This window comes from Corvus moneduloides, chromosome 18 (genome assembly GCF_009650955.1).
Source record: "Corvus moneduloides isolate bCorMon1 chromosome 18, bCorMon1.pri, whole genome shotgun sequence".
Lineage (NCBI taxonomy): Eukaryota > Metazoa > Chordata > Aves > Passeriformes > Corvidae > Corvus > Corvus moneduloides.
The window spans coordinates 3,222,025-3,245,241 of record NC_045493.1 but is presented as its reverse complement, the minus strand read 5'-3'; the positions used below and the strand labels follow the sequence as shown (position 1 = coordinate 3,245,241).

General features: G+C 51.4%; 1 protein-coding gene across 1 annotated transcript in view; it reads right to left on the bottom strand.

Moving 5' to 3' along the window:
* Positions 1 to 483: 483 nt before the first annotated feature.
* Positions 484 to 23,217, bottom strand: part of TBX5 (T-box transcription factor 5) — a 39,406-nt gene continuing 16,672 nt past the window's right edge. The window contains exons 7-9 of the mRNA XM_032128307.1: positions 20,784 to 20,875; positions 10,072 to 10,298; positions 484 to 1,655 (exon numbers count right to left, since the gene is read on the bottom strand). Coding sequence (XP_031984198.1) covers positions 1,078 to 1,655; positions 10,072 to 10,298; positions 20,784 to 20,875 — 897 coding nt within the window. The 3' untranslated portion in view covers positions 484 to 1,077. The remainder of the gene's footprint in view (positions 1,656 to 10,071; positions 10,299 to 20,783; positions 20,876 to 23,217) is intronic.

The following is a 23,217-nucleotide window of genomic DNA, read 5'->3' as shown; positions in this document are numbered from 1 at the left end:
CTGATATTCCTCTTTGTTTCCTTTCCTTTTGGAGAGGAAGCAAAGGAACACGGGAGAAAATGAAAGCCCTGGATCGCAAACAAGCGTCATCATCGTCATTTTTGTGAGCAAACTTTTTCCTCTCAGTGTCTGCACCCTCTCCCCCTCTCTCCCCGTGGCAGCTGGCTCAGAGCCTGGCTGTCCACACGACACTAAAAATCCAGCAGGAGTCGAGCTGTGGATGTTTGCAAGCTTGGAAATAACCCCACGCTTCCGTCAGAGACAGCTGAGGGACCAGGAAAGACCAGGAGAAGGGAAAGGAAGAGGAGTGAGAGAATTACAAGTGGGAAAGGAGATGGGGGGATGGTTTATGGGATGGATCCTGGAGAGAATTTTGCAGGAATTTGTAAGGACACAGCTCCCTGTGGGAGCAATCTTGGCACAATGCCTGGGCAAGGCAGGTACTGGATTTCTTTATTTGGGGGTTCTCAGTACCTCTTTCTGTTGAAAAGGAACAAAGATAACACTAACGAAAAAAAAAAAGAGAAACACCACTCTAAAATCCACCCTTGGTAAAAAGGGCTGGTGTCTTTTTCTTTTTTTTTTTTTTCTGAGAAAATGGAAAGAAAAAATATATATATTATTATTTATTATATAACATTGTCAACATCAACACCACAAAAAAAAAAAAAAGTAACATCCTAATTGTTCTCGTTCAAGCATTCTGACCGTGGTGAGGAAGGCAGCAGGACTTTGGTGTCCCTTGGAGAACAAAAAGAGCAGAAGGGCAGGGGGGGACGAGGGTGGTGGCAGCAACACAAACTGGGTGGGACCGAGGAGGGGAAGAAGTGTGCTGGGCTGTTGGCTTTTCTTTTGAAACAAAAGAAAACAAAAGGGGGGTGGGGGCAAGTCACACGGAGGCCGATGGCTTCCAGCCGCGGTTTCAGTCAATGTCCGTCCCCCTCGAGTGCTAGCGGTGAACATTCCCCTCAAGGAGTCTTGCAGAATGCTTTGTTATCAACAGGGGGATCCTTTTCCTCTTCCCTCTCCCGTTTTCTCGGATTCTCCCGTGGCTCCGGCGCTTCCCTGCCCCCCTGGTTAGCTGTTCTCACTCCACTCTGGCACCATCCCCACGCCGTGCACCGAGTGGTACTGGTGGGGCGACAGGGTTCGAGGCACGCCGTGGGAATACAGGAATTCCGCCGGCTGGAGGCTGCTGGGAGGGGACTGGATGCCCGTTTGAGGTCCGCACTGCCTCACGATGGGCTGGTGAGAGCTTTGGTGCTGGAACATGCTGTGGGTGTCGGCGATTTGGGGCGACGTGTGGTTGGCCACGCTGCCCAGGCGGGGCATGAGCGGCCCCGAGGTGAAGTGGGCAGAGAAATGCTGGTAGGGTAACCTGTCCATGGGCTGCATGGCAGACACTGTGCAACTGCTGTACGAGGGCACGCTGGGCCACGTGTTACAGCTGATGTCCTCCAGGCTGGGCACGGGCTCCGTGGGCGGCGCCGAGCTGGCGTACATGCAGGCCTGGCGCTGCGCCGACTCAGTCCTGTACGACGTGTTCAGTCCCTGCTGCTGCGGGTAGCTGGACCTGTAGAAAGGGTCCTCATCTGCTGGAGAGGTTTCCATGTAGGGCTTCTTGTAGGGATGCTCGGTGGTGGAACATTCCTCATCTGCTGGGAGAGAAAAGTCCTGGTAGCCACCAAGGATAACGTGCCCGCAGCTGAGCTGTCCTGGTTTTACCAAGGACAGCCCGACACAGCCCTCAGTGTAAATCCCCACCAATTCCTCGGAACAGATCTCAACCTATCCTGTGGAAAACAAGCCTTGCACTTGGCCCTCTCTGCTGGAGTGGGGAAGGGATTAGCCAGGAGCTCTGGGAGGAAAATCGAGATGCTGGAGGGATCCTGAGGTTTATCTTGCCTGGTGATCCCACCACACACTCCCCATCTCCTTCCCGCTGCCACTTTGACCCGAGGAATAACATCTGCCTGTGACCTCGGCACCTTCCAGGGTCCCCACTCCCAGCCAGGAGGCTCAGAGCTGGTGCTGGCAACTCAAATCCTTTACAACAAAACACTTCCACGAGAAAAAGAGACAAAAAAGGAGATCACAATAAAAATCCTCCCAGGAGAGCACCAGCGATGGCACGGTTGGGACAATCAGATTTGGAGTTTGACAGTCCCAGCCTTCAGCTGTGCCAAGGCAGCTGGGCACACAAATCCGCACGGGGCTGTGGGCACATAAATCCACACATGGCCGTGTGCTGGAGCCAAGGGGAACAAAGGAGAAAAGTAAATTTCACAGCTAGAAACAACAAGGCCCATCTTGCAGAGCCCTTTGTTTCCTGCAGCATCCCCAGGCCAGCAGAGGGAAGAAGATAAATAATTTAGGTGAAATCTCCAGGGTGAAGCCAAATGACTAAATGAATGTGCACTTATTTATTCATTCGCAGGGTCATCAAATGAAATCCAGCTCCGCTGGAATGGATGGCAACATTCCCAGGGACGAGCACTTCGCTAAGAGATTTTAAGGACAGCGTGGCAAGGGAAGGGGAGCTTGTTCTGACACGGATTAACTTTGCTGCTGCTTCAAAAGCAAGATTTCTGGTGCAGGCAGGAAAACATCCCACTTGGTTAGAGCCCTCCTGGCTGCACCCTTTTAGCAGGGTCAGATTTGAAAGAAATTTGGAACAAATTACCCTTTACAATTTTTTGAGCTGTAATTTTTTTCACCCCCGAAATACAAAGGAGATAAAAAACCCCAGTTTCACAGAGAGGAGGATTGAGTGCAGCTGCCCCACAAGATGTTGCTGCCAGGCTGCTCGGAGGGGAATGCTCATGTCACACCTTCAGGAGGGGCAGGTGGGCAGCGCAGGCACCTTTTGTTTCTTCTGAACACACGCCTGCACATAACCCTTATTGCTGTGACCAGCCCCGAGGGCACCCCTGGAAGCTGCACCCTCTCTGCATGCAAAATAACCCATTATTCCCACCCAGGGCTCTTCCAAGTCCATCTGGACCAGCTGCTGCTGTTCATCTTGGTCCGACAGTCCCCCAAAGAGCAGGTACTGAGGGACAGCGTGGGGACATTCCCCCCAGTGGCCTTTGGCTTGGTAATACCATAAACTCAGCTGCAAAGGCACAGTCCCATTCCTTTCCTCCTGACAACGTCAAAGCCTGGCTCCTTCACCTCAGCAACACAGACCCTGATAATCGAGTTCCTCCTCTGCCTTCCCTGTAAAAGCAGGATGGGATAAATGAGCAATTCCATCCCGTTTTTAAAACCAGCTGGGACAGTAAGCAGGGGGATGCAGGAACGTGTCACCCTCCTTAGCCCTGCTCAGGTCCATGGTGTGTAGGAGCAGGGGAGAGGATGGAGCCCCCCGAAAGCCGAAAGCTGGAGACACAGGTCCAACCTTCCCCTGATCTCAGCTCCATGACAGGAGGGACATCTGGAAGAACAGCCTGAGCCGGAGCTTTTATGGACAGTGTAAAAAGTTTGGATTCCTAACCCACCGCTGAGTAATAAGAGCACTGGGGTGGAAAAACAATGTCTTGTAAAATGCAGCATTGTTCTGCTAATAAAGTTTTCAGCATTAAACCGCATCACTCTGCTGGCACCAGAAATCATTGGCTTGGGGTTTGACTGTTTATTTTATTTTGATTTTTTTAAATATACAACACAAACCAGTCAAACTCTGTTTTTCCGTTGTGTAAAACTGCCTGACTTACAACCTGAGCTTGCTGATTTTTCCATTTAGCCCAGACATTTCTCTGCCTGCCACAGCCCAGCCGGGCAGAGCCGCAGCGTCACGGAACCACTTCCAGAATCCAGCACAGGTGAAGAGGGAAAAACAAAGCCAGCCAGGATTTCAGTGCAAACCCCATGGGTGCCCTCTGTCCTTCTGTAAGCTCTCAGGACCGCTCTGCTGACCCCTCTAGAACCAAGCTCACCGATGTTTTGCGTGGAAAGGGATTTTAAGGTGTGTAAGGACCTTGTTCCCATCTCCAAACAGGACCTAGGCACTAACAAAAGATCACAGCCTGCCCTAACAGCTTCTGCCTGTCCTCCTGCCCCCCTTCCCGGTGATTTTCCCATATATGGAGCCTCAAAGTGCTGGAGAGGGGAGAGAATGGTCCACGTGCATCCTGAGGTGGGATGGTGCAGACCAGAGAGCCTCAGCTTGTGCTGGCTGAGGGATTTACACCGGGCCAGGCCCTCTGGTCCTGTCCCACCGCTCCTCACGGAGGAGACCAGAGCCAGCACAGAGCAGCTGAAGAGCTTCCCCAGGTGGTGTGGAGCAGGTCAAGGGGTGGAAAAGGGACATCGTCAGCGACAAAAGGAGCACAAGACAAACAAATCTCTCATGCAATGCCAAATGTTGCAGTTTCAACTCATCCCATGGGCTCTGGAGCCCGGACAGTGCAGCTCAAGGCCATAATCCTGTCCCTCAAGGTCCTCTTGCCTCCTCCTATCAACACAAGCAGGACACAGGAGACACTGAACTGCCTGCTCAGGGTTTGATTCCCTGATGCTCCTTGTCCTTTTCCAGGTGCTCCTGAGCCCTCAGGGGAGTTTTGGCCATCCTGGGAGCTGTCCTGACCATCCCCCACTGTTGTGGCTATTCTTGGAAGCCAAGGGTGGTGATCAGCTCGGGGAGCAGCCCCTCGATCCTGCACAAGCCTCAGGAAGCGGGAGGTGCTGCCAAGCAAGGGAAGCTGCCAGTGCCGGGGAGAAGCTGCTCCGAAGCGAATCCAAGGAAAACGGAGCCTGAAGAATGGGGTGGAAACTGGCTCCCTCACAAGGAATTTGATGATCTATCGAATGAAGGAGCCTGAGCGAGAGCGCTTCCAAGATTTCCGGTATTTACTGCTTCCAGCTGGGCTGTAAATACCACACAAATGGCTTTTTAAATGGAATTTTCCCAATTCCGAGATCGGGGCCGTGTAGAATGAAATGCAAACATGGAAAGTCTGTGGACTTCAGGGTGCACTGGGCCCTCCTGTCCCCCTGGTGTAAATCAGGAGAGCTCCTTTTCACCCACGGCACTCAGCTCCCCAGGATGGAAAACAATGAAGAACGGGACACGACTGCTTTGGTTTTCAGAGCTCCCCCACACTTCCAGGGCATTACGGGAGGGAGGCTCATCCCAACTTTGTGAGGGAGACACGAGGGGTGATTGTCACTAACTCTGTTGTTTTACCCAGTCTGGATTCCAGCATGGATCTGGCACGAGCCTGAAGAGCCAATACCAGGGTGCAAGAGCGACAAAGGTTGTCCAAGAAGGAAAGAACAAGTAAAATTCAGTCAAAATGAACATCTCTAAAGGGCAAACAAGTCCTAAATCCTAGGGCACGGAACCTAAGGCACGCCAGTCATTCCAGCTATTGCGCTGTTTGTGATGTGGCCGTGTTGTACTGGAACACGACAGGGCTGTGGGGCAGGGACCATCCAACCCCCAAAAGCTGGAATCTTTTCCACAGGCAGCAGGGTGCCAGCACTGCCTGCAGAGGCACCTCTGGCAGCAGAGTGGATCACAGGATGGGGCAGGCTGAAGGGAGCACAGTGGGTTATCTGGCCCAAGCTCCCTGCTCCAGCAGGGCCATCCCAGAGCACCGGGCACCGGACTGTGTCCAGAAAATTCTGGAATATCTCCAGTGAGGAGACTCCACACCCTCCTGGGCAGCCTGACTGGTGCTTGGTGACAGGAAAGTTCTTCCTCATGGTCAGGTGGAAGCTCCCAGGCAGCAGTTCCTGCCCGTTGTCCTGTGGCTGGACACCACAGAGCCTGCTCCATCCGCTGCACCTCCCTGCAGGCACTGACACACACTGATGGGGTCCCCTCTCTGTCACGGCTGGCCCAGCTCCCTCAGCCTTTCCTCCTCAGGGATATGAAGCAGCTGAAACCACAGTGCCACAGGAGTGTGGCTGCCCAGCAAATCCTGGGTGCATCCCAGCCCCCTGAACATCTCCTCCCCGCACAGGGAGTCCCTTCCTCACCCTCGGTGTCCCGCAGCCACCCTGCTCTGGGCTCCACTGCATCTCTCCAGCTGCAGAGCAGCTCGAGCCTTGGCCAACTCATTGCGTCGCCAACCGTCGGCAGGATGAGCAGCGTGTCCTCCAAGGAGACACCCTACGCCTGAATTTTGTCCTGCAGACTCTTTGAGTGAAAAACAAAGCTGGGTGGGATGTGGGAGAAGTCAGTTCAACAAAGAGATGCCTGTTCTTGAGGAGGAGGTGGAAGGGCATCCCTGTAGCTGCACCGAGCTCATCAGAGCAGGAAGGAGATGGAAGATAAATCCTTCCCCAGGGTTATGTCCAAGTTAGGGGCCTGAAGGACACGGTCCTCGCTGGTTGGAGCCAGTGGATTCTGCCACGTCCTTCTTCTCCCTCAGAGTGCCAACTTGACAACTTTTATGACCTCCCCAGGGAGAGGCTGTTCCAGTTGCCTCCTGTTCAGCATCGCAAGCATCCCAGAAATCTGCCAAGTGGTTGGGATTGTGTAAGGCTGGGAGGGAGCAGAGGTTTAGAGGGATGGCTGTGTAGTCCACAGGATGTCTGAGAGACAGGATAATACAAGGGAAAACAAGCCCCAGTATCCTAACTGGGATGTGGGGCTAAATGAAAGACACAAGGCAAGCTGCCTGCTGCTGAGGCCTTCTGGGCTTCTCCAAGCACAACAATGGGACAGGGAGAGGTGGAGAACAACCAGAAAAAAGACAAAGCTCCAGCTGCTCTTTGTGTCAGCCTAAAAGTCCACATCAAGAACTGCAGCCACTCCTCGGTGAGATACAGGGTGGGAGGGTCCTCTCAGGACCAGTGACTGCCACATGCCATCAGCAATCCCAGTGTGGGGCTGGGATACAAGGCAGGACAATCCCTGCCATTCCCCACGCCTGGAGCAGCGATCCCATTGCAGCACACTGGGGTCATTCCCAATGCTGTGACCCCGTCCTCCCACCTGCACACTGGGAATTACCAGATTGGGAGCTCTGGGATGTGTCCTTCCTTCCCTCCTCAGCCAGGAGAGCATCACCTCCCTGAAACCTTCAGAGATAACAACCCCTGGCAGCCCTGCTGCTCTCCCCTAATGTGATTCCATATCAGATCTCCACACTGAATCCATCTTGCCTTGACAGCTAAGAACAACACTGCCAACCACAGAGAATAATCCTTGTCTTAGGTCACCAGGGAAGCAGAAGTTGAGCAAGGTTCCTTTGAGCTGGGTGAACACAGAGCTGCTCCTAGCTGAGCCTAACCCAAGGCTTGGCCCTGATTGAAAAGGATGCAGAGAAACATCAGGAGATGTCAAAGCTCCTGAAGGAGACTGGCTTGGAAAACAGTGGTGGAATTCATCCCAGAAGATGCAGACAGCAGCTGGTCTGAAACCCAGCTGAAGTGCCCTCTGCCCCCGAGGGCACTTATCCATAACCACAGCCCTGGGAAAGGAAATAATCTGCTTGAGATAAATCCTGAACTGCCTGAGGAGGAGTCAATGCTTGGGGAGTGGATAATCCAACACAATCAATGAGATTTCCAGTGCAGAAAATGGACAGAGGGGCAATAGGAGCAAACACACTCCTGCTTTAGGGTTTTCTGAGGTGGTGAGGCTTGGTAACTGTTCAGCAGAAATGTAGGAAAGCAGGAGAACTGTGAGGGAAAACGCAGAAATGAGAGGCTGGAACAGCAAAAAAAGAGGAATACTATACAGAGGATTCTTTTCCTGTGTCCAACAAAGATCGTTGCTGGTGCTGGAAGGAGGTTCCGTGCTCAGTGACATGAAACCTTGGATCACGCTCTGATTTATCCCAACCAAATTGCTTGTCTCTAGCAAATTGATTTTTTTTCCTTTTAATTAATTTCACTTTGCAAAGGGCTGCTCAGCAGCTCGGGCTGGCTCTCTGGATCCCATTAACTTTGTGCTTCTTTCCTGTAAGCCCTGCTGGCTGTTTTCGATTTACCCAAGGCATGGGGAGGGGAGAGCAAAAGGTGCAGGGAGGGAAGCAGAGGCTCGGGGACACCCAACCCGCGGAAGAAGCCGGTGCTATCGGGCAGGACACTGCTCCTCTTTGATTAAAGCATTTGGCGGCTTTGATAAAAGGCCCTTAACTGCTTGTGCCACTGCAGCCATGGCTGAGATAATGAGGGGCCATCGGCCCTGCAGACAAGGCTCCCTCGGCCGTCCCTGCGCTGTCGCGAGGGCCGCGCAGGCCAAAGGGGCCGGGGAGCTTTAGTCCAGGGCAGATAGTCGTGCCTTTTGTGACAATAAGAGGAAGTGAGATAATTGGGGGATTGAGGGAAACCACCCATGGAGACACCACTTAGCGGGAATCCCAAAACTGGAAGGAAAGCTCTGCTGATTCCTTATCGCGGTACAATGCGGAGGCGAATGATGAATTGCCCTGCGGGGCAGGGACACGCAGCAGTCAGGGATCGTCCCAAGGGCTGGCTGCCATTTGGACCAGCTTGGTTTGGTTAGTTTCGGCAAAAGGGGGAAGAGGAGAGGGGAAAGCTCAGCTCCCAGGACAGAGGAGCTGAGGAAGGACTCCCAGGAGCTGCAGCTCCCAGCACCAAGCAGGGATCACAGGCTGGGACCTTCCGTCACCAGTAATGGGACTTTGCGGCACCCCAGCACCTCACACCCACAGCAGCCCAGGGGTAAAAGAGGCCACACGCCCCACCCCGGACCTGGGGGACACTTTGGGACGCCACAATCTCCTTATTCCCTGCCATACAGCCAGCTCGAGGCCAGCATCCCCATTTCCAGTCCCAGCTCTGGCACATTCTATGTGAGCACAGTCACCTGGTCAGCTGCAGGGGACAGAAGATGCCACCTGTTTTCCACTGATCACCTCAGTCTCAGGAAAATATTGGGATTCCTCAGCTTTTTTCACTTTGCATACCTGTACACGACACACGTGCTCCTACAATGTCCAGGGATTCGCCAAGGAGTGGGAGAGAATTCCAGTGCCCTCCCGCCTCCTCTGCCAGCACTTTCCAGTGTTCCCCACCTTCGACTGTCTGTACATCCCAGTGCTCCAGGGGTTATGTTGCTAAAAATAATGACGTGTCTGACTGACAGGGCCGTGCAGGGAAGCGGGAAGGGATCTGCTGTGGGGACAAATTCCTGGTGCACTCAACGCCACCGTGTTTGCTGCCTTCTGGTAGCTTTTCCACGGAGTAAATCCTGACAAAGGGAACGGGGTCGGCACAAACCAGCTCCTGCCCACCCCTTGTTGCATCCAGCCCTGGAAATCCCCTATTTTTTTCCAAGTAGAACTGACCTAAAGCTTTTGCTATCTCAGTCCTACAAGTGGTGCTGCATCTAAGCGTTCCCACTGCTTTGGGAGAGGAAGGCAGAGAGCAGGACCCACTTGCTCCTGCCCAGAACAATTATCCCATCACTATCAGGGGCTCTTCACGCCAGGACGAGCTGAGCAGTCAGTGGAAAGCCCTCCCAGTTTGATCCCTGCAGCTCTGTCAGAGCAGGTCAGTCGCAGCAGAAGGGAAGGAAAGTGGATATCCTGGTTTCCAACCCCAGGCCCCCTTCATCAGCCCGAGCATTTCTGCAGACAGAAAACTGCCTCCCAGCTGTGAGACAGCCCTGAGCCAAAAACTGGGCAAAATGCAAACTGTCAGGGTATCTCCAGCTGGAGATTAACCCTGTCTGAGGGTGCAGATAAGTCATCTTTATCTCCAGCACCAGCTATCTTTCCAAATGTGGATTCACCCTGGGTGAAAGGCACTGCCCGCTCCCAAGCAGCTCATTCCCAGCCTGCCAGAAATGGGATTGTAGGTGAGAGGAGTCTCACTCAGCCTGGGGGAGCTGCCCACAAGCCTCATCCCTCTCTCATCCTCCAGCAGCACTTTTTGAGTGCTGTTTTTGCCAAAAAAATCAACTATTGGAGGCGGGAGGTGAAGGAAAGTATTTTCTCACTAAATACCTAAAATATTCCCTTTCTTTCACGTTGATGTTTTTCCATCCACAAAGACAGTTGTCCCTGGGGCTGTCCGAGGGGAAACATCGGGAAACAAGGCTGACAGTCACGTTAGGAGGGGGCAAACAGGGAGCAGCCAAGCTCTGACCTTTTCTCTTGGTGCAGTGGTAGATCTGGCCGTGCTCCTGGGAGATGGGGTAGGGGTTGGCAGGCGGCAGCAGGTCCTGGGAGGTGCTGGACACCCCGTTCTCACACTGGTACTGGGAGCCCAGGTTGGAGGAGGCAGAAAGGACCCTGGTCTCGCCGCTGAAGGGGCTGTGATTCGAGGACACTTTTTGTCTCACTGTGCTCCTGGGAACAACCGGGTACTCTTTACTACAGGCAAAGAAACAACAAAAAACAAAATGAAAAACAAGTCAGCAAAGCAATCAATTAATAAATAGATCAGAGGATTCATAAATGAGGGCAGCACATTAGTGTCACGGAGTTTGTTTAGGCTTTCAGGGAAACGCAGACATCCCTCCCAGGAGGCTGCAGCCCCGTCACACTTCATCCATGCACTTGTTACTCCCTTTCCTTTAGTCCCCTTAAAGTCATGCCTTTTCCACCACTGCTGTTTTATACCCACACATGAAATAGATAAATGCAGTTTTAGCAAAATAAAGAAGATTTATATTTCCACATTGTAGCAGTTATAAGCTATATACTATTTATAATGGATCTGCAATATGCACACACATGTAAATAAAAACCTCATTTCTGCCAAGCTCACTTGGAAGTGAATTAAATATTTAGGTCTACTTTTTTTCCCTTATGGTGGTTGTTCCCATTCCTTTTCCCTGGAGTCTGTCAGCCTGGTTGTCGTGGATGGGGGATCCCTGCACTACAGAGCAAGCCCAGAAAAGAGAAACAAATAAATCACCGAGATTTGATACACACCAGAGCCTCAGCAGAGCCAGGATGGGAGGGAAGGCCTGGACTGTTCCCTTGCTCCCAGATCTGGTTGGAAGTTGGGATGCTTTCCCAACACAGGCTGGAAATCCTCTCTCCTCAAAGACCCTACAATGTTTTTTGGAGGCGTTTCTCCAAACACATCGGCAATGTGGCAACCCCGAAGATGATTCCTGCTCTGCAGGGAGAACTGAAGCTGAATAGGGGAGCTCAGACACTTCAGGTGAGGCACAAGTCTCCTCCTGAACCCAAAGACTTGCTAAAATGCACAAAGATCAGGTAGTACAGCACCCCAAAGTGTCACCCGGCTCAGAGCAGCCACAAAGTGCTGATTGCAGCACAGGTTTTCTCCTCTGAGGCTGCAACCATTGGACCAAGCTGGCTTTGAGGTGCCCCCCTCAAGTGTCCAAAATCATCGTGCTGGAGCAAGGACAGCTCCTTAAATCCCATCCACAGGCTCACCTGGCCACTTCCATGCAGAGGAGGAGCCTGAAGCTCCAGTTACACCCCTCAGACAGGACCCATTGCCATAGAACTCAGAACTTATTTACGAAATTTAACAATAACAATTACATAAACCTGCCCCAGCAGGGAGCTTTCATCCAAACCACTGCAGTGGTGGCTGCCAGAAACACCAGCAACCGAGCTGGAATGGATGGGAAATTCACCCAGGAGCTCAAACCCAAAGAAATGTGACTCTGGCTGGGCCCTGAAAGCTTTCCAAACCCCGGGCACTGGGGGCTTGCCAAGGAGAGCCTGTTCCAAAGGTGGGGTTTTCAGGCCCCTGAAGCAGCATTTTCTCAGAACTAAAATCCAGGCTGTGCACGAGGAGCAAGAGAGAGATGGACCAGAGGAAGCAGAGGTTTATCCCCTGGATGTTGAAGGCAGCAGCGGCTGTCAGGATGCGTGGCGGGATTCAGAGCACCTGCCTGACATCCAGCGCTTCATGCCATCGGGGTCTCTTGCTGGAGGGCAGCTTGGGTGCCTTCTGGGGAAGGTCAGGAGCTGGGGCCATCAAACCTCAGGGATGACCCTCAGATCTCCTGGGTTCTAAGGGATCTCCCAGCCCTCCCAGGCCATGGTTTTGAGCTGCCTGCTCCACCTTCCCCCCGTGGTCCTCGAGGAAATGGTACCAACACCACAGCCCTAAGCTGCAGCCCCACCTTGCTTCCCTTCCAGGGAGACATCCACGAGGGGGCCACGCCTGGATGTGCCCTCAGCTCTCCTTCCTGGGGAGAGGCTGCCTGGATGGGCTGGGTTCATCTCTCTCAGCCCCACACAGCCAACATCCAATTCCCAAAAAACCACAGAGCCTCATTTTGTTTCCAGTGGGTACCCAGAGCTGGGGTGGAGGAGAAGGAGGGACGTGCCATGGCATGGTGCCAGGCCGCGTGACACTTAAGGACAGTTGTTACTGGTAGATTTGGCCACGGTGGAGAAACCTTGCGATTCTATGACCATTTTCAGGGGATGTCTCTGGAGCATGGGATGGGATCTCTGTGGGGGTTTCTGACCATAAATTCTCAGAGGGACCCCATAAAGGTCAGACCCTCGCTGTGCCAAGCCCCACACAAATGCTGAGGAGCCATCCCCACCCCAGGTACTTCTCACCCAAACCAGCATTTTCTCTCTTTCAATGGAGAGCTGAGAGCAGGAAAAAATTAACAACCCAATTAGGGATTTTTTTCCTTGATTAAAAAATATTTTCAATGGTGAAGGTCAAAAGAGACCTCCAAGGTTTTTGACCAACACATTGTCAAGTGAACCAGAGCACTGAGTGCCATGTCCAGTCATTCCTTGGACAGCTCCAGGGTGGGGATTCCACCACCTCCATGGGCAGCCCCTTCCAATGCCTGGCCACCCTTTCAGTGAAGGAGCTCCTGCTGATGTCCGAGGTGAAGCTCAGCTCCTCTCTCGCCACGAAGGAGCTCTTTGTCTGTATTTTTACCCCAACTGCCGGATCATGGGGGGGTGTCGGGTGCCCAGTTCCTTCCAGGCTGCATTTCCCAGGGAATAGGACAATCTCCCTGGAGGTAAGAGAGGGCTGTGGTGCTCTGTGGGACACAGCAGGAGCTGGGAGTTCTGCAGGAGAGGGAACAGGTTGGAGTCACCAGGTTTGCAAACAGCAATTCCCAGGAGCTATTGCAGTAACAGCTCTCCAGACTGAAGCGTTTCCATTTCAGTCAAAACACGTTGGGTGCTGTTTTTTCCAAAAAATCAGCTATTGGAGGAGGGAGACGAAGGAAAGTATTTTCTCACTAAATATCTCAAATATTCCCTTTCTTTCACTTTGACGTTTTTCAACTCACAAAGGCCGTTACCTCCATAATTTGACATATTCCTCCTTAGAGGAGCTGAGCTGAAATCAATCTTTGGTATCTTCTAAAGCAACAATCACCTCAAATTATTTATATTTTTTCCTCAGCCCACTCAATATGTAGAGCGCACAACTATCATTTTTAAAGCCTGAAGGACAAACTAAAAGGGATCAAATTCTTTTTTTTTCTCCTAAAAATCACTATTCCCAAAAGAGTGGTTGTAATCCTGAGCTACAGTTTAACAGAATGAAAGGTTTCTGTCATGTCCAGAAATTTTGGTGTCCAAAAAAAACCTGTAGCAAAGTAAAAAGGGGGGGGGAAAAAAGCATTAAAGCTCGACTTAAGCAATGTAGGAAATTGTCCACACAGCAAGGAGGAGGTCATTGCTCCTGGGCCACAACATGAGTTAGCCTATTAACACCCCCATGTAAAACTTTCTTTTTTTGCATTGAAATTTGCAAAATTAGAAGAAGTTTTTAAAAAAAGTTGTTTGGGAAAAGAGTTTACAAGGAGAAACCTGTCATTGCTCTATTTAAAATCTGTTGGAGGCTAATAATGAATATTTAGTTGCTGTATTAAAATAGCAGAAGGGAGCAGGGAGGAGTCACACACGGGGCTCTGTAATATTTTGATTTTTTTTGTTTTGTTAAACAAAAAGGTTTGGTTTAAAGTTTTGTTGAAACTTTGGGAGAGAAATCGGGGATGAGGCCCAAGACCATCGGTGCTGAAGTCGGGACTCTGTTCTTATCTCCCACCTGGCCAGGGGGTTTCCCAAACCCACAGGGTCAGACACCAGCTCTGCAGAGCCTTCCCAATAGCACCCCCGTTCCACTTAAAATTCATCATAAAACCCCAATCCTACAGATGGGCCCTGACAAGTGAATCCCTCCTGCAGTTCCAAATCCCAAATCCCACCTCTGCCAGGTGGAATTAGGAGCTCAGTCTCATTTTCTCTCCTGACAACTTCCCCTTTCCCTGGCCAAGCGACGCTCTCACCACGACAGCCTCCAGAGTTTTGTAAGGTCACTTTTGCCACAAACTCGTGGCCAGCAAAGAGCCCAAAGGAGCAAATTCAAGGTGATTTTGCAATCTCAGAACCGGAAACCTTGTTGCCCACTGCGGACTAATAATAGCTGAAAAAATGATGAATACAGACCTTCCCAGAGCAACACCCAGTTCACTTTCTTGCTTACTACTACACTCTAATCATTTTCCGTGTATTTTCATGTGCAGACCTGAAGTTTCCTGATGTACCAGCCAAGGCAGAGCAAATGCAGCTGCCAGACAAAAGCCTGGTTAAAAACCTCTGCAAAAATCCACAGTTTAGAGCCAGGAAGCTCCTGCATTGGAGCATCCAACCCCTACCAGCCCTAAACAAGTTATTTTAGAAGATGTTCTTGATATTTCTGCAACAAAACCCTGCATACCTCGAGGCTTTCCAGGGCTGCTCTAGCTCACCATAACAAGGCTTCAAAAGGCTTATTAAATATCAGATCCCAAGGATCTGTTGGAGGTCAAGGTGAATCATGGCATGGAAAAGGATTTCCTTCCCATGTTTTTACAGCACCCTTGGAAGCCCCTGAGCTGCCTAAATCCTGTTCACAATATCAAATCTTAGTCTAAAACCTGACCCAAGGTTGAACACAGGGATTCCCCTCCACTCTTCCCAAATTTCCGGGAAGTTTTAACTCCTTCTCCTCGGGCAGTCACAACAAAAGCACAAATGTTTGTCACCCTATCCGTGCTGTCCCCTCTATCCAGCACAGAATCAACCCCCAAGTCCAGATGTGCAAACACAACTCAATGGCTTTGGGGTTTATATTTCCCACACCACCAATTGTTGTCCTTCCTGCTGAGGCTCAGGAGGAGGGAAGAAGTGGAAGTCAGCCATAACAGGCACAGCAAAAGGAAGAAGGGGGGGAAAAAAAGTGGCTGGAATAAACAGCCCGTTCTCCCAGGAAAAAAAACCAAACCAAAACCAATTGTCAGCGTGCATTCATTTCAGCTGATTTCCAGCACACTGAAATAAAATCGAGCCACTCTCAAGAGGCTGTCTGGAAGTGGATAAACTACAGCAGGAAAGGACGTGGTAGGAGAGGAATTGCTGAGTGCTTCCTGCAGTCTCAGCCTCTGATGAAACATGGCCCCTGTCTGCGTGGGGAGCGCGGAGCAGCCCCGCAGAGAAGGATATCCCAGTAACACAAGTCCAAGTGGCCACCGAGGAATACGGGGCTCTGTTCTCTGCCCCACCCTCCTCCAACGCAGCAAATGCCCTGAGCTTCCTGCCAGGACCCGAGGGGTCCCACAGCCCCGCACGGGAATCTCGGGCAGTTTAACAAGGCCAGGTGCTGGTGCTGCACCGGGGTTGGGGCAATCTTGGGATCAACCCAGGCTGGGGGTGAACAGATGGAGCAGCCCTGGGGAGAAGGGCTTGGGGCTGCTGTGGGGGAGAGCTGGACATGCCCCAGCACCCAAAAAACCTCCCACGTCCTGGGCTGCATCCCCAGCACCGTGGGCAGCAGGAAGGGGGGGATTCTGCCCCTGTGCCCCCTCAGGTGAGACCTCACCTGCAGAGCTGCCCCAGCCCTGAGCCCAGCACAGGAAGGACCTGGAGCTGCTGGAGTGAGGCCAGAGGAGGCACCAGGATGGTCAGAGGGATGGAGCAGCTCTGCTGGGAGGAAAGGCTGCGAGAGCTCGGATTGGAATTTCTCTCTGGAAAAGAGAAGGTTTCAGGGTGACCCACAAGAAAGTTGGAGGAAGAATGTTTACAAGGGCCTGGAGTGACGGGCGAAGGGGAAATGGCTTCACACAGACAGAGAATAGGTTTAGATTGGATATTAGAAAAAAAATCCATCCCTGGGAGGGTGGGCAGGCCCTGGCACAGGGTGCCCAGAGCAGCTGGGGCTGCCCCTGGATCCCTGGCAGTGCCCAAGGCCAGGCTGGACACTGGGGCTGGGAGCAGCCTGGGACAGTGGGAGGTGTCCCTGCCCCCGGCAGGGGTGGGATGGGATGAGCTTTAAGGCGCCTTCAGCACAACCCATTCCACGATGATCCTGTGGTCTGTTACCAACTCCTCTGAGCAGCGCAGCCCAAAATCACTGCAACAAACCCAAGAACCAGCAAGGAAAAGAACCAGGCAGAGATCAAGAGCTCTCATCAGCAGGCAAATAAAAAGGTAAAATTCTCCAGAAAAATATGCTGGAGTAAGAGGAACGCAAGAGGAGCTGGAGGATGGATGTGGGCTGGAGGCAGCACCTGCATCCCTTCGTGCTGGGCTGAGCTTCTGCTGATCAAATCCTGCTGGGCAGATCCCCCAAAGGAGGGGCAGTGACAGAAACTGCAGCTACCCTGTGTTTCCTGAGTGGCTTTCTCACTTCAAAAGAGGTGTGAACAAGTGAGGTCTGCACAGCTTCCTTTTGGATTTCATCTGAATTCCATCAAGTTCTACTGAAGACATCTCAAGCCTGCAGGTTCCACTGGGGCTTTGAGCAGGAAGATTTCCTGGGGGTGTGTGCTGGAGGAAAGCATCCGCTCCCCAGCAGATGTAACAGCTCCAAGCCTCACACTGAAAACGCTTCAGACAGAGGGAGACTCTTGGGAGGTCTCAGTGACAGAACCTGGGAAATGGAAGTGGATTAAAGATGCAATGAGAAGACACGAGAAGGACGAGGCCGTTTGCAGCAGTCCGAGACCGAGGCGCACAGGTCAGCCTGGTGCCTGAGTGCAGCGTTTGAACTGAATTCCCTGGCATTCCCAGGCTGGAATGCTGGGGAACACAATCCCTTCGGAGCCCAGAGGCTCACCCATTTCTCATTTGGCACCCCAAAACGTGCTGTCACCTCTGTCACGCCAGCTCTGACTCATGGCACTGATTTTGTGTCCTCTGTGCTGGCCCTGTTTCTGTTCCCAATGACACATGGGAATCTTTGGAATAATTCCTTTGGAGCCAAGAAGATTGCTGTGGATTAGTGCCAAAGGCAGAAAACTGTGGCTCGTGATCTTTGACGGAGAAAACGCAGCCCCAGCGTCAGACTCTGCTGTCACTCCTCCCTGTCACGTGGATCGTTCTGGACTTTTTTATCACTTTTCAAGTGGCTCAGAGAGCCCATCGAGGGAGCCAAGAGCATCATTCCATGGCATCAGCATCCCCCTCAAAAGCCTTCCCAATAAGAAGCTTCAAGGGCTAAACTGCATTAATTTGAGCACAAAATAACCAGGCCCTGACACTCCAGAAGCACCTCAGTCCCCATAAGAACCACCACAGACAATGGGAGCTGCAGATGGGCAGCAAGAATTGGTTTCAGGGTCGACCAGAATTGCTCCCTCCATGCTCCAGACCCACAAACTCTTCTCCCCCGCTGTTCTCTGGCAGTCGCAGATGACAGAAATTGATGTAATGGAAGCTGTGAGTTGCATGCAAGCCCCAATCACCCCATGATTTATCAGCACAGCTCTATTTGGACTCTCACGGGTGGAGAATTTGGAGGGCAGAGCCCTACACTGCAGATCTTGTCTCTGCACGAGCGTCACCCTCTGTGGGTTCGCACCACGTGTTTTGCTCCTGCACTCCACACCAAATTCCCCTCAGCACAGGCAGAAGCCCCAGGTGAAGACAAAAGATTTTTTACAGCACAGAAGGGCAAGAGATCCAAAAGGAACACCTCACCCAAAATTCCCAGCACTACAAACACCTCAGATTTACCTGATTTCTCCTTTTCCACTGCAGCGTGACCACAGGGCCATGCAGTAAAGCTCGTATCCCTCTGTGCCTCTTCCTTTCTTTTCAATGTTTTTGGGGTTTTTTCCCTAATCAAGAAAATCCCAAACTCAATCTCATGCTCAGGAACTTGAAAACTTTGACAAAGCTCTTCTTGCCAGAGGGCCCATCCTACCAAAGAAGCTGCTGAAGGCACTTTGTGCTTCAGGAGAGAAAGGCAGCAGGAGGAAAGGTGAAAATGAACATTCACTGGAACCTGAATCTCTCTGGAGCTCGTGGCTCCTCTTTTCCAGTGGAATCATCTGCTGCTGAAAGGCTGAACACCACTCCTGAGTGAATTTCTTCTACCTGGACAGCCTTATTATTTTTTTTTCTGGGAAATAAGAGGGGAAAAACCAATATGGGAGGCCTGGGAAAGGAGAAAGCCGTGGAGAGGGAGGGACTCGAAGCCGTGGTGAATGTCAGGTCAGCAGTTTCGGGTACAAAAGGCTCTGCACGGTTATGAAAATGGGGGGTTTTTCCAGCTACTTTTTCCATCGTGAGCCAACAGCACTAAAAATCCATCCCACCATGTTCTCCAAGGGCATAAATGGACATCATTCCCCTAAAACTGGGATGGACTGACGGGTCCATCGCTGGGAAACAACGTCATAAACGTACATTTATATATTAAAATAAATAATATGTCAATTTAGTGACGTTTTAATATGAATTTATATGTTAAATCTATAGAAACCCACAAAAGGCAGGGCATAGTTCTGCAACATTCTCAATCCTGAATGGTTCTTTATCTCATAGACACAACCTATTTTTTATAGCTACAATTTATTTATACATATAGCTGATTTTATACACGGGTTTATATATTTTCATATATAATTTTGGATATATTCATACATCTACATAAAAAACCCACAAAGGTGGGTCCATATTTGCAACCTTGAATGGGTCTTTATTTTACTATAATCATCTTATCCTGCCCTCCCTTAAAAAATGCCATCTTTGTAAAGGCACACAGCCATTCCTCTGCTGAGTTATTAACATGAACATCACAAATTATCCTGTAAAGGCAACGATTTTTAACCCTTCCAGCCCTGCCAGGCCTGAGTGGGTGCATTTATATATTCCAAGTGTTTCTGCTCCCCGGATCATCGACCGCAGCCCCTGCATAAAAATGCCAAGCGGTTTTTAGCGCGGGCTCAGCGTGGCTCGATGCCGTGCTCTTCGCGTGGCACCGAGCCCTTCCTAGGGGTCCTCCCTGTTCCACCTCCTCCCTCCTGCTCCAAAAAATGAATCCAAACCGTCAAATCTTTCCAGGGACTGGAATGAAAGAGTGGTTTGGCAGCAAAAAGAATGGGGGGGGGGGGGGGGGAGGCGGGACGGGGACATCATCACTCAAGTTCCAGCAGAAGTCGGGAGACTGGCATGGGGTGGGGGGAGCTATTTCAAGTGGTAGCGCTGCCATAAATAAATAAATATTGGCAGATCGTGCCAGGATCTGTTGGAAAGGGCAGGCGGGTAACACAGGGCACATTCAGGAGCCCACGGAGATGATTTAGGCAGAGCAGATGAAGCGTCACATGTACCTTTTTTACACGTATCTCTTGGCTTTCCTGGGGCTGAGCCTCAACATGTTTGTACACAGGAGGACATCTGCCCAGCTTGAGGAGGGTTCTGGGCTTGTTTGCAGGGTTGCAGGAGTTATTTGGTGCCTGACAGCACCATTTTCCTGGCTACGGAGAGCCACACTCAGGTCTGCAGCTACAGCCACCAGAAGTGACCACCTACATCTGGCTCCTGGGTGGGCAGTGGGAAAAACCCTCCCATCAGAAGGTCCCAAAGCAGGTCCCTCCAGCAGGAGCCAGAGAAAAAAGGATCCCAGTGGCTCCTCCCCTTCTGGAAAATGCTGTGTTGAGAATTTCCATCTGTCCTAGTGAGAATCGTGGGTATGGCACCATTCCTGCAAAACATTTGCACCAGGAAGCCTCTTGACACACAGACAAAGTTCCAAGGGAAGGGAAAAGCATGAAGTTAATTCCAGCAAGACCTGACATTTAGAAGAGGACATTAAACAGGATCTCCAAACAAGATTTAGGCTTGGTTTTCAGCTTAAGTACTTGCAGCCAAACCTGAGATTCGAAAAGGTCTCCTCAGCCACCTGGCCCTGGAGATCCCAACAGTTTCTAACGTTTCCTTCTTCAACCTGAAACCACCACACCTCTGCTCCTGCTCTGCACATCCAGAACCAAGCAGGCAAACAATCCCCTCCTGCCAAAGCCCCTCCAGAGCCAGCAACAACACATCACAGGAGGCTCCACCACCATCTCCAGAGGCAGCTGGAGCATCCTTAAAAAACCTACTCCCAAAACAAGGCTGGGAGCTTTGTCATTAAAGCACCTGGGAGAAAGGAACACTCAGGGATTCTTCCACAGTAGCCCGGTGGCCAGAGCTGCTCCCAGCTAATCCAAGTTTTTAACATGGCCGAAGCTTCTCCCAGCTAATCCAAGTTTTTAACGGGTCTAAGTCCACGTGCAGCCTCAGAGACGAGAGTTTAGCACAACGCTAAAGGTTGTTCTGGATAGGGACGTGTCTAAAAGAAACGCAAAGTCCCTGTGGCCAGGACAGCATCCCACAGGTGAGGTCCTACCTCTGCCACCCAGCAATTAAGGAATTCCCCTGGGAGCAGAAGGTGCAGGATTTTGGCCCCCTGTGCTGGGATGTGAACACCAAGCTGATGTAAAACCCCCACGCAGACACCAAGGCAGGGAGTGGCACCATGTCCTGGCTCAGGCCAAGCCACGAGGGACACGCCAAGCAAAGGCCAGGTGGCTCTGGGGGCCCTGGGAGGGTCCCTACGAGGGTGACAGGCGTTACCTCTGCATCCTGGACATCCTGTGCAGCTCCATGTCGTCGCTGCCGCGGAAGCCTTTGGCAAAGGGGTTGTTCTCGATCTTCAGCTGCGTGATCTGAAAGGGAGGAAACACAACGGGGTCACCACGAGTCCAAGGCACGGCCTGGGAGAGAGGGGGTAGTGGTTATTAAACCCAAGGCAGGCGGGAAGAGGGGGGGAAATCCAGCTTGCAGGAACTCCAGTCGTCCCTCAGTTCACTGACCACTCCAGATGGGCCTTTCCCTAGAACGCTCCACGAGAAAAATATCTCCTGTCAACAACCTCTCGCTTCTCCCAGGCTTGTCCCAGAACCAACACGTGGGACTGCACACACACATTTTTCTCTGGAGAAAATCTGCTTTCTGAGAGTTCCTACTTTCATTTTGCTGTTGGAACAGAGAGGGCTCCACTTCTCAGAGGACCAGGGATGGAAGTCTGAACAAATCCCAACAAGTATTTTCTCATCAATGCACAGGCAAAACCAAAACCTCACCTCTCAGAGCCTGCACCCTCTCTCCCAGACCAGAGAACTTCACCCTTTGGGTGTTTCAGACCAGCTAAATGTGCTCCAGGTGCTCTACATCTGCCACCCTTCCCCACACCTGCCAGCACTGCAGGGACTAATTACCTGAGTTACCTGGAGGGTGACTGACTTCACCTGTAACCTTCAATCCCAGGAGAATTTTTTGTCTCCCCATTTATTCCAGTTTGCTCACTAAGTGAGCTACCTTGAGAATCTAAAGTTTAGTGGGATTAATCCACTGAGACTCAACTCCTCTTAAAACATCAGCATTGAACACTTAAAGCAGCTGCTGGACAGAACAGGGACTCTGCTGCTCCAAGAGCTCCCATCCCCTCCTGCTCTACTTCTCCTGAGGGCTTTGGTGAGCAGGGGTCGTCATTTAAGCCAGTATTAACTGGGGACCAGCAACACCCTCAGCTGCCCCGTGGGTCTTGTGAAAATTCACTCTGCTGTGCCAAATCTGATGCAAATGCTTTGGTGCCTTGGCAGAACAGGACAGAGCCTGGATCGGGTGTGATATTGCTGCAAAGCCCTAAAAGTTGGGCAGAAGAGAGAAAAGTTCCCTTTTTTTCTTTTTTCTCCATCACTGCCTGGCAGCCTGAGCCCTCAGCAAGGAATCGGGGGAGACACTTGCCCAGGAGTGAGAGACAGGCCCATGTTTGCCACTGGAGGAACTTGATGCTCTCACCACGTTTTGTGGAAACCCCGTCCTTCCTTCCTATTGAAAGTTGGCCAGGGGGAAGGAAGGAGCTCGGGATTCATGGAGGGAGAACAGAGAGAGGTTCATGTTCACCTAGTCAAGCACAAACAACCGGGCCCACCTCCCTGCCAAAATCCAGAGAGCAAAATCTGGCTCGCCCAGAGTCAATAGCAAACCTCGCCAGGTGTATGCACAACCAGATTCTTTTGCTCTTTTCTTGTCTTTTTGCATATTTTTTTCCAAGGGCCATTTGTTTATTTGCCATTTTTGCCTCATTCAGCCCCGAATCTCTCCCAGAGCCCCCCACCACCCTTATACTTATCCCAGGGGCATTCCCATTAAATCAGGACCATACTCAGCACATAAACAAGCCCTTTGCACGGTTTTTTTTGTCCCTCATTTCAGATTTCAAAGAGAAGGGTAAACAAACAATCTTTTGGGGTCAATCTGCCAGCTGAGCCATTCTCCAGCAATAAAACAGAGGCGCATTCTGTAATTAAAAGCCCCGAACTCTGACACAACCAGCTGTGTATTTTGCAAAGCCTATCGGTTTGGAGGTGGTGACTCTTCTAGAATGAATAATAGGCATTATTCAACATTTTGAATGCTCCTGAAGCCCTGTAAATGTAGGAGTTGTCCTCCCTCGCCGACCCCAATGGCAATATTTGCTCACATAAGTGAAGTCCTTCAGTGAGCGAGGATTTACAGGATTGGCACCGGCGCACAAAGGCACAAAGGGCCGGATTCATCCCAACCCGACCGAAGGCATTTTAACCAAGGTGCCTGCCCTGGGAGCCTCAGCTCGCTGCTGGAATCCAGGAGGGAGACGGGGACTGCCAGAGGGCACTGGGGCTCTGGGCTGGCTGGCAGTGCCCCCACAGCTCCCCAGTGCTCTCTGGTCACTGCAGGAGGAGCCAGCAATGCTCCAGCCCCTCGTGTAAGCGCCGCAGTTGAATGCCCTGTTTGACTCTTCAGCCTTTTAATCACCCACAAAACATCAGCCAGAATATCAAAATGGGACCTCAATATTGCAGATCTGTTGATTTAGAAACAGAGAAGTCCCCTAAGCCACGTGAGGAACAAGCAAAGGTGTTGATGCTGGTGGCCAAAAGTCCCAAGAGAATCACGGCCAACTTCAGCCTCATTAAAATCAGGGACCTGCTGGATTGAAGGCATCTGAAAACCAGGGACTGCA